We start from the raw sequence: 12407 nt of genomic DNA, 5'->3' as shown, positions 1-12407 counted from the left end.
ACTATTAGATGTCACTACCTACCGAATTTGGTAGAAATAGGCCCAATGGTTATGGACAAGAAGAATTTTATAGTTTGCACAAAATGGGCCCAATATAAGCATATGTTCAATTTTGTGACCCCTGGGGAACAGTCAAATTTGATCCCAAGGGCTTAATTTGAACAAATTTGATAGAGGACTTTAAGATGTCATTACATACCAAATTTGGTAGCCCTATGCCATACGGTTATGGACAAGAAGATTTTTAAAGTTTGCACAAAATAGGCCATATATAAGCAAATTTTCGATTTTTTGACCCCCCAGGGCAGGGTCAAATTTGACCCCAGGGGCATAATTTGAACAAACTTGGTAGAGGACTATTAGATGTCACTACATAGCAAATTTGGTAGCCCTAGGCCCAATGGTTATGGACGAGAAGATTTTTAAAGTTTTCACAAAATAGGCCTTATATAAGCAAATTTTCAAATTTTTGACCCCCCGGGGCAGGGTAAAATTTGACCCCAGGGGCATAATTTGCACAAACTTGGTAGAGGACTATAAGATGTCACTACATACCAAATTTGGTAGCCCTTGGCCCAATGGTTATGGACAAGAAGATTTTTAAAGTTTTCACAAAATAGGCCTTATATAAGCAATGTTCAATTTTTTGACCCCCTTAGGGCAGGGTCAAATTTGACCCCAGGGGCATAATTTGAACAAACTTGATGGAGGACTATAAGATGTCACTACATACAAAATTTGGTAGCCCTAGGCCCAATAGTTATGGACAAGAAGATTTATAAAGTTTTCACAAAATAGGCCTTATATAAGCAAATTTTCAATTTTTTAACCCCCCGGGGCAGGGTCAAATTTGACCCCAGGGGCATAATTTGAACAAACTTGGTAGAGGACTATAAGATGTCACTACATAGCAAATTTGGTAGCCCTAGGCCCAATGGTTATGGACAAGAAGATTTTTAAAGTTTGCACAACATAGGCCTTATATAAGCAAATTTTCAATTTTTTAACCCCCCGGGGCAGGGTCAAATTTGACCCCAGGGGCATAATTTGAACAAACTTGGTAGAGGACTATAAGATGTCACTACATGGCAAATTTGGTAGCCCTAGGCCCAATGGTTATGGACAAGAAGATTTTTAAAGTTTGCACAAAATAGGCCTTATATAAGCAAATTTTCAATTTTTTAACCCCCCGGGGCAGGGTCAAATTTGACCCCAGGGGCATAATTTGCACAAACTTGGTAGAGGACAATAAGATGTCACTACATACCAAATTTGGTAGCCCTATGCCATACGGTTATGGACAAGAAGATTTTTAAAGTTTGCACAAATAGGCCTTATATAAGCAAATTTTCAATTTTTTAACCCCCCCGGGGCAGGGTCAAATTTGACCCCAGGGGCATAATTTGAACAAACTTGGTAGAGGACTATAAGATGTCACTACATGGCAAATTTGGTAGCTCTAGGCCCAATGGTTATGGACAAGAAGATTTTTAAAGTTTGCACAAAATAGGCCTTATATAAGTAAATTTTCAATTTTTTAACCCCCAGGGGCAGGGTCAAATTTGACCCCAGGGGCATAATTTGAACAAACTTGGTAGAGGACAATAAGATGTTACTACATACCAAATTTGGTAGCCCTATGCCATACGGTTATGGACAAGAAGATTTATAAAGTTTGCACAAAATAGGCCTTATATAAGCAAATTTTCAATGTTTTGACCCCCCTGGGCAGGGTAAAATTTAACCCCAGGGGCATAATTTGAACAAACTTGGTAGAGGACTATAAGATGTCACTACATAGCAAATTTGGTAGCCCTAGGCCCAATGGTTACGGACAAGATTTTTAAAGTTTGCACAAAATAGGCCTTATATAAGCAAATTTTCAATTTTTTGACCCCCTGGGGCAGGGTCAAATTTGACCCCAGGGGCATAATTTGAAGAAACTTGGTAGAGGACTATAAGATGTCAATACATACCAAATTTGGTAGCCCTAGGCCTAATGGTTATGGACAAGAAGATTTATAAAGTTTGCACAAAATAGGCCTTATATAAGCAAATTTTCAATTTTTTTACCCCCTGGGGCAGGGTCAAATTTGACCCCAGGGGCATAATTTGAACAAATTTGAAAGGGGTTCACCACAGGAACATTTCTGAGAAATTTCATCAGATTTAGACCAGTAGTTTAGGAGAAGAAGATGTTTAAAGAAAAAGTTAACGCACGCACGGACACACGCACACACGACGGACACAGGACCATGACATAAGCCCCGCTGACCTTTGGCCAGTGGAGCTAATAAACACAATAGCATTTGAAAGCCGATGATTGGAATCCCAAGCCATTTACGGTGTTTCTAAAAATAAGTTTGGAAATGCAAGCGCACCGCAAGCGCACCATGCTTAGTTAGTTCGGACTTCCGCAAACAACAATCGCCGAGGTAAATTCGTGCATTAGGCAAATCGTTTGCGATTATTTGTACTATTTAACCACAGAAACACACCCTTTTCTTTAATCTTTTTTGCACTTGCCCAGGCAGACAACTAGATTATAAAATAACTTGCCCGGACCCAACTTTTACTTGCCAGGGGCAATCGGACAACCGTTAATGTTGAGCCCTGCTATGCGTAACTCAAATTGTACATAACTCAGAAATGGCTGTGGATCACTGCAAGTTAAAATATGTCTTGCAAATCTACACTTTATGCTGTTGACTAATAAAATGTTCCATAAAAAATGCTTGAAAAATTTAGAACTTAAGAGTTTGCTGTAGTAAGGTATAACATGTTATATGACCATTATATACTCCACATGAACATTTTGTCTTGCACATTTATGCATGCATGGTGATGATATATTTCATGTTTCCCTTCGATTGCTTGAGAAAGATGGAAGTAATTAGCTTTACAAACTTAAAACATTATATGCAGACAAACTAACTTACATCGACAACAATATGCCCCCCTCCAAAACTCTGTTTGCGGGGCATAAAAATATATTATTTGACTAAATCTCATCTTGTTACTGTGTCTGATGTATAAAAACAGGCTTAAACAATATATTGTGTATTTGTCTTTATTTAATTGATTTCATATTATAAAGGCATATACAACTTGTGAAGCATTTAAACCATGATTTATATGCACATTATGATGTCATACAAAGTCGTTGGAAACGAAACAGTCGCTCATATAAACATCAACAAGTATCAAACAAGATTGGCATAGTACACACAGAAGAAATCAATGTTTCTTCAAGGGTGCTGTGATCACGACACAACTTTTTCTTTGACCACAATTCAGTGAAAAACTTTGAAAATGAAGCAATAATACCATTCAGAACACAGAGAGCCGCATCATAAAGTCTAAAAGTATGATCCTGTGTTTTTCCGTGTCTTATAAGTATCCCACAAATGAGCAGGCTGGGCAGCAGCTATGCTGGCCACATTTGGCATACGACCCATTTTCACATTGCACAGATCATAGAGATGTACCGGTACTATGGTATGCAAAAGTGTCATGTTGTTTCATTACATTTACAATTTGATGAATTCAACAGTAGAATATTAATGTACAGATAAATATGAAAAATAAGAACACATTACTGTTGTAACTTGAAAGTAAGTCTAGTACCAGGGCTCAACATTAACCTAAAAACCAACTTGCCCTGCCGGGCAAGTACTTAGAAAATCTACTTGCCCTGAACGTAAAGCCATTTGCCCAAACATGAAATATCACATGAACAGTTAACCTCATATTTTGTACTAAAGATCAAAATGATAGACCACAAAACCTTTTTTATTTTTGCACATTTAACAAAATGATTACAGCAATTAAAGTCTAATTAAAGTCTAAATTAAATGCTTTGTTCTTTTTTGCACATGCCTGGGCCGACAACTAGATTATAAAGTAACTTGCCCGGACCCAACTTTAACTTGCAAGGGGCAGTAGGACAACCGTTAATGTTGAGCCCTGAGTACTCTTAATTAATTTGTCAAATTACAAGCATTTAAATAATTGTGAAAAAAGGTGTAAAAATCCTCTGCTGTACAAAAAACTAATGGACATCACAATTTTCTATTGGAGTAGTAAAAACCACTACCAAGTTACTTGCAAAATCATCTTAAAATATATAACAGAGTAAGTAGTTAAATATAACTAATTGCAAAAGTGAGTGTACTTGTTTAATGTTAATTATGATAATGCAAAATATTTTGTAGATAAAGATGCTTACCAAATTAGCATTCAATGCAGAAATTAAAAACTTACACATGTTTTGCTACAAATCAACATAATCATGTGTACAAGGACATAACAGTGAACATGTACTATGGTACAACATCTAGCATAGCAGTTAACACTGGAATGGTCAATGGAACATCCCACACTTGTGACCAGAGGGCTAACACAGATTGAGGACTCACTGTTGAGCATAATGGAAGCTTTACAAGACACAAGTTAATGCATCGTGATCACTAGCACAGTAGTTGATTGTCTAATACAGAAGGCTGCATAATCTTATTTGAATGTTTGACAGGTAATAAATGTACTGAACTGTAAAACTTGCACCATGGCCATGTCTTATAAAAATGATTGCAGTGTTTGTAATTGTGTTTACATGCTTGTCAAAAATTTTACTTTTCTGGGGATTAATTTGTGTATTGAATCAGTATTTTAGGGCAGTCCATTGTGAAACAGAATGAGAATATTTTTTTTATCAACATTTGCTAAGCAAGCAGAAAATTGATAAATTTTCTACCAGAATATATTAACGCAATTGTTTGTTCACATAACAAAAAGAGCAAGGGACAAAAACACGTGTCACTAACCCAACTTTCAATGAGATGCAAGCTTGAATATGCAAACACTGCTGTTGGTGAGGAAGAAACTTAAGACATATTTCTTAATCTAGATGGCTGAGAAATATTGGAGAGACCCTGAAGTCACAAGTGTGTGGAGTCAGTTGAAGTAAGGCTACCGGAACGTCCCTGATTCATGCAAATTAAAATCTTTGCTAAAATGCAAGTCAGGAAGTAACAAGTTTCATATTCAACAATGACATACTGCGTTAAAATAGCAAATTTTATTAGTATTAGTATTTGATTAAGGTAAAGATAGGTAAAAGAACTTTTGGCTTAAATTAAACCACATTCTAAAAATAAAATGTGAAATTGCACATCTCTTAATTTGACACTGTAAATTAATATAACCACTGTGTACAAACCAAGACAATGCAAATAAACCCGATGGGTACAAACCAATGATACTGCAAATATACCCACTGGGTACAAGCCAATGACACTGAAAATATAACCACTGGGTACAAACCAATGACACTGCAATATAACCACCGGGTACAAACCAATGACACTGCAATATGCCCACTGGGTACAAACCAATGACACTGCAAATATACCCACTGGGTACAAACCAATGACACTGCAAATATACCCATTGGGTACAAACCAATGACACTGCAAATATGCCCACTGGGTACAAACCAATGACACTGCAAATATACCCACTGGGTAAAAACCAATGACACTGCAAATATACTCACTAAAACCAGCGAATGCAAATAAACCCACTGGGTACAAACCAATGACACTGCAGATATACCTACTAGGTACAAACCAATGTCACTGCAAACATACCTGCTGGGTACAAATCAATGACACTGCAATATACCCACTGGGTACAAACCAATGATAACCACTGGGTACAAACCAATGACACTGCAAATATAACCACTGGGTACAAACCAATGAAACTGCAAATATAACCACTGGGTACAAACCAATGACACTGCAAATATACCCACTAGGTACAAACTTGTGGTATCAAACTGGTTTAATTGCAGTCTCTCAATGAAGTGATGAACGATGGTATCAGGTAATCAATTTCAATTTGATTCCATATCTTCATTCCATTATGGAATATCAAACTTACAGATGTCCAATTGTGCATGCACTTTGAATTATGCACAAACAAAAACAAAATATCACAGGCTACATGTGTGATACAGAAAAGCAACTTTACCATGTAACACATCATGGTAACACAAGAAATAAATAAAAACTGCTCATCTCATTACAAATCTACACAATAACAATCAAGTTTTTCCAACTACAATAATTACTTTTTCCACAACCACTTCAGTGAACTGGTTTACTTGCATAAACAACAATTCCAACTTTGAAGACCAATCTATATAGCATAACATAATATCTATTGGCATAAGACAACAAAGATCTGCAAGTTAACAATCCATTACAATATTTAGCACTTATGACTTATTGGTAAAATGAACAATGACTGTATATGAATGCACAATTTCAACAATGCAGACAAAAGTTTTAAAAAATCATTGTTTTTAAGCTGAAAACATTTATATTAACACAATCACTTTTGCCATATACAGTGTATATTACTTCTTGACTGAAAGTCTTGAGAGACCTAACAATTGCATATTTGACATTTTTATTATTAGACTTATCTTGTTATCAATGAAAAAGCAGGAATATGAAATCAAGTCACTAATCCAAAAAGGAGATACATAGTTTAATAAATCATGTCATTCTACAAAAGAACAACTTGTATTAATCCTGTCAGTTGTGATTTTCTTTCAACTATTTACAGGTTCAAGCACTAAATAATCTCTTATTCACAGTCAGTTCCATTCAAGACCTATCAGCCCAGATCTATGTTTGTCCACAGCCTATTTCACAACTGCTTGTTTACCAGGGTTTTGTAGCTAGAAGAGAAGACATTGTTATGACGACTGGGATTGTTCTAATTGAGAGGAGTCTTTCACCTGGTCAAGTACACTATTGAAGTAGGTTGCTGTATCCACCTCAATTTCCTCATAATGTTTGATGAAAGTGTGCTCCTGAAAATAAACACCAAGTTAATGCATTATTATCAAGCTTTATTCATATCTGAAAGTTTTGTTGATTTTCCTCTTGCATCTATGTTAAAATATAAAATGTTCCTTTTTTACGTTTTAAACAATCCAATAAGTTAACTCTGCTATGATCGAGTTGTGATTTAAGCAGTTATTAGCATATAATATCTATGATAAATAATAAAATAGACCCAAAGAAACTGAACCGCCGAGATAAAAGTAGAACAAATGTTTTTATAAAGTTTCTTGATGATTGGGCAAACTATATGACTGCTAAAGTGTTCAAAAGTATAATAAAAGCCATATAAGGAAAAACCCCTTGCCTACAGGAGATCATGGTTAAGTATTTAAAAAAACAAGAAGATTTTTACAGGTTTGCCTCAACAAGTCTATCTTAAACGGGTAATTCCAGGGGCAGGGATCATTTTAACCTAAGGGGCATAATTTAAATTCGCTTTGAAGATTACCACTCAATGATGCTACACACAAACAAGGGCTGTTTGTAAAACATGCATGCCCCCTATTTAGGCTGTCAGTGATAGTGGCAGCCATTGTGTGAATACATTTTTTGTCACTGTGACCTTGACCTTTGAGCTAGTGACCTGAAAATTAATAGGGATCATCTGCCAGTCATGATCAATGTACCTATGAAGTTTCATGATCCTAGGCCTAATTATTCTTGAGTTATAATCAGGAAACCATTTTACTATTTCGAGTCACTGTGACCTTGACCTTTGACCTAGTGACCTGAAAATCATTAAGGGTCATCTGCCAGCCATGATCAATGTACCTATGAAGTTTCATGATCCTAGGCGTAAGCATTCTTGAGATATCATCTGGACACCATTTTACTACTTCGAGTCACTGTGACCTTGACCTTTGACCTAGAGACCTGAAAATCAATAGGGGTCATCTGCCAGTCATTATCAATGTACCTATGAAGTTTTAATGATCCTAGGCATAAGCATTCTTGAGTTATCATCCTGAAACCATTTTACTGTTTCGAGTCACTGTGACCTTGACCTTTGACCTAGTGACCTGAAAATTAATAGGGGTCATCTACAAGTCATGATCAATGTACCCATGAAGTTTCATGATCCTAGGCGTAAGCATTCTTGAGTTATCATCCTGAAACCATTTTACTGTTTCGAGTCACTGTGACCTTGACCTAGTGACCTGAAAATTAATAGGGGTCATAGGCCAGTCATGATCAATGTACCTATGAAGTTTCATGATCCTAGGCATAAGCATTCTTGAGTTATCATCCGGAAACCATTTTACTGTTTCGAGTCAATGTGACCTTGACCTTTGACCTAGTGACCTGAAAATCGTTAGGGGTCATCTGCCTGTCATGATCAATGTACCTATTAAGTTTCATGATCCTAGGTGTAAGCATTCTTGAGTTATCATTCGGAAACCATTTGACTGTTTCAAGTCACTGACCTTGACCTTGTGACCTGAAAATCATTAGGGGTCATCTGCCAGTCATGATCAATATACCTATGAAGTTTCATGATTCTAGGCCTAAGCATTCTTGAGTTATCACCCGGAAACCATTTTACTTTTTCGATTCACTGTGACCTTGACCTAGTGACCTGAAAATCAATGGGGGTCATCTGTCAGTCATGATCAATTTACCTATGAAGTTTCATGATCCTTGGCCTAAGATTTTTTTAATTATCATCCGGAAACCATCAGGTGGACGAACAGACCGACCGACCAACATGTGCAAAACAATGTACCCCCTCTTCTTCGATGGGGGGCATAATAAACTTCCCTGAATATCATACATGAACTAAAATGTCCCACTTTTGACTAAGCAAGTCATTAAATAGTTAAATTGTATCCTCTAAAATAATTAACCCCATTTATGCCTAAGCGACTAGAAAAAAGGCCTTGGCAAACAGTGTAGACCCAGATGAGACGCCGCATGATGCAGCGTCTAATCAGGGTCTGCGCTGTTTGCTTGAAGGAATATCTGTAAGAAATATTCTAAATATAGAAATAACAAGGGCTGAATGTAAAACATGCATGCCTCCCATATGGGCTGTCAGTTGTAGTGGAAGCCATTGTGTGAATACGTTTTTTGTCACTGTGACCTTGACCTAGTGACCTGAAAATCAATAGGGATCATCTGCCAGTCATGATCAATGTACCTATGAAGTTTCATGATCCTAGGCGTAATAATTTTTGAGTTATCATCAGGAAACCATTTTACTATTTCGAGTCACTGTGGCCTTGACCTTAGACCTCTTGACCTGAAAATCAAAAGGGGTCATCTGCCAGTCATGATCAAATATACCTATGAAGTTTCATGATCCTAGGCCTAAGCATTCTTGAGTTATCATCTGGAAATCATTTTACTGTTTTGAGTCACTGTGACCTTGACCTTTAACCTAGTGACCTGATTATCAATAGGGGTCATCTGCCAGTCATGATCAATGTAACTATGAAGTTTCATGATCCTAGGCATAAGCATTCTTGAGTTATCATCCGGAAACCATTTTACTATTTCGAGTCACTGTGACCTTGACCTTTGACCTAGTGACCTGAAAATCAATAGGGGTCATCTGCCAGTCATGATCAATGTACCTATGAAGTTTCATGATCCTAGGCATAAGCATTCTTGAGTTATCATCGGGAAACCATTTTACTATTTCGAGTCACTGTGATCTTGACCTTTGACCTAGTGACCTCAAAACCAATAGGGGTCATCTGCCAGTCCTGATCAATGTGCCTATGAAGTTTCATGATCCTAGGCCAAAGCCTTCTTGAGTTATCATCCAGAAACCATTTTACTATTTTGAGTCACTATGACCTTGACCTTTGACCTAATGACCTGAAAATCAATAGGGGTCATTTGCCAGTCTTATCAATGTACCTATGAAGATTCATGGATCCTAGGCCTAAGCATTCTTGAGTTATCATTCGATAACCATTTTACTATTTCGAGTCACTGTGACCTTGACCTTAGACCTAGTGACCTGAAAATCAATAGGGGTCATCTGCCAGTCATGATAAATGTACCTATGAAGTTTCATGATCCTAGGCCAAAGCCTTGTTGAGTAATCATCCGGAAACCATTTTACTATTTCGAGTCACTGTGACCTTGACCTTTGACCTAGTGACCTGAAAATCAATAGGGGTCATCTGCCAGTCATGATCAATGTACCTATGAAGTTTCATGATCTTAGGTCAAAGCTTTCTTGAGTTATAATCCGGAAACCATTTTACTATTTTGAGTCACTGTGACCTTGACCTTTGACCTAGTGACATTTGACCTAGTGACCTGAAAATCTATAGGGGTCATCTGCCAGTCATGATCAATGTACTTATTAACAGAGCTCCAGATAAGGATTTGTGAAATAAGTAACCGTACTGCCACTGACAGAAAGAAAAGGAGTAACGCTTAAAATCAATTAGTACCTGTACTACCATATCCAAAAATACAGGTAGTACTGTACTCCTCATATTCTTGGATATTGAAGGGTGTATAACTGACTTCACAGAAACATTTGCAGCAATTATAATAAATATATGTAGCTTCTTAAACAGTTACTGTATTAGGTTTTCCATTCTGAATTATGATGCTAATACAACTACACATTAAAACTCATGACTAATACTATTTCTTCATTTTTCTTGACAAGAAAACACAAGCCATCTAGTAAGCTAAGTAAATGAACACTTATTTCACTGTCTCATCCGTTTCCCATCGTGTTTTCTAACGTTTAATGCCACCGATGCAATCAAATCGTTTAATATGGGGGCGACAATGTCTTTTTCTGGGTTTACAGATTTAATGTCAGGATGGTTAGAAGACACCGTATGTAGTCATTATATGACAACAAAATGTTGTTTTGAGCCGCTTTCGGTTAAGCCGGCATTCAATTGCGCGCAGAAATATCGTTTTTGACAGATTTACAAGTTACAGGATATCACGCGACAGAATAGACAATAATATATGAACCCAGTCTACAACTTTTCGGTAATTTAAATTAACGAAAAGCGCCGTTAGGTTAGAGACCAACAAATCACGCCGCACTGACGCAGACGTATCGGTACGGCCAGATTTTTTTCGTAAATGCGTAAAATGGATATTAATGTCGTAATTGTACGTCCAGATTATAAAAATAAAAGCGTAAATCTTCATGAAAAAGGCGTATTTACGGCTGTTAGGCCCTTATCTGGAGCTCTGTTATTAAGTTACATTATCCTAGGCCTAAGCGTTCTTGAGTTATCATACGGAAACCCTTTTACTATTTTGAGTCACTGTTACCTTGACCTTAGACCTAGAAACCTGAAAATCAATAGGGGTCATCTGCAAGTCATGATCAATGTACCTATGAAGTTTCATGATCCTAGGCCTAAGCGTTCTTGAGTTATCATCCGGAAACCATCTGGTGGACGGACGGACATCCATCTGGTGAACTGACCAACATGTGCAAAACAATATACCCCCTCTTCTTCGAAGGGGGCATAAATATAAAAGCCTTTGACTGTGCAGTTTCAAACAAGAAGGTTTTTCCTATGTCAGTGTACATAAGCTGGTGACCCACACTGGAATAATTCAAACAAACTTTGTTGAGGACTTCTGGATGATGCTACATACCAAATATGAATGCATTGGGCTTCGTAGTTTTCCCTTTAAGAAAATTTTAAACTGGTGAACTCAGTGGCGGGGCAAGTATTGACTCAATCGGCATAATTTTAACAAACCTTGCAGAGGATATCTATATGATAGTACATATGCTACATTGCCAACTATGAACCTTTGGCTTTACGGAATCAGAAAATAATATTTTTAAAGATATTCCTATATAAGACTATGAAACATGGTGACTGGCAAGGCGGTGGTCAGTTTTTACTCAAGGTGCATTATTAAAACAAACTTTGTAGAGGACCACAATGCAATCCTGCATACCTTATATTAAACCACTGGGTCTTGCTGTTTAAGAATAAGTATTTTTAAAATTTCTTTTTTTTAAACCCATTTTTGGGTCCATAACTCAGAATGATTTGAAAAACTTTATAAAATGGTCACTGAAGGATTACAGTGAAGTTTTGTTAAAATCTGTCCAGTTATTTACAAGAAGGTTACGCACTCACACATGCACTGATTAAAGACAGACATCACAGTATTCTGAAGGCCCTTCTGAGCACTTAAAGCTAAGAAGAGCTAAAAATACAAATAACTGGTGACACCAATTGCAAAGGGACTCCACCCATTTGCAACTAAATACCAAGTAACACTTACCAGCAATTTGTTATACTTAGGTCTTTGCTTTTCATCTTTTGTTAAACTGAAAAGTTAAAATTGACAAAGCTAAAAAATCTGTAATATTTTCTGATTTTATTTTCAATAAAGCTTAAAACAAACATATATTCATTTAAAAAAATATACAAATTCTTAATGGCAGTAATAATTAACTGAAATGGTTTGCACAAAACACCATTATCTTTCCTTATCTTAAAAACTTTATTTTCTCTAAAAAACAATACAATTCAT

The 12407-nt window shown here is 36.7% G+C and overlaps 1 protein-coding gene across 3 annotated transcripts in view; it reads right to left on the bottom strand.

Annotated features, from left to right (window-relative positions):
• Nucleotides 1-3054: 3054 nt before the first annotated feature.
• Nucleotides 3055-12407, bottom strand: part of LOC127865836 (dual specificity mitogen-activated protein kinase kinase 4-like) — a 47080-nt gene continuing 37727 nt past the window's right edge. For all 3 annotated transcript variants that reach the window (XM_052405868.1, XM_052405869.1, XM_052405870.1), the window contains 2 exons: nucleotides 12156-12201; nucleotides 3055-6883 (listed from right to left, as the gene is read on the bottom strand). In XM_052405868.1, coding sequence (XP_052261828.1) covers nucleotides 6767-6883; nucleotides 12156-12201 — 163 coding nt within the window. In that variant the 3' untranslated portion in view covers nucleotides 3055-6766. The remainder of the gene's footprint in view (nucleotides 6884-12155; nucleotides 12202-12407) is intronic.

Source organism: Dreissena polymorpha, chromosome 2 (assembly GCF_020536995.1).
Source record: "Dreissena polymorpha isolate Duluth1 chromosome 2, UMN_Dpol_1.0, whole genome shotgun sequence".
In the NCBI taxonomy this organism is placed as follows: Eukaryota; Metazoa; Mollusca; class Bivalvia; order Myida; family Dreissenidae; genus Dreissena; species Dreissena polymorpha.
The sequence above is the reverse complement of the archived record's forward strand: the minus strand, read 5'-3'. Positions and strand labels throughout refer to the sequence as shown.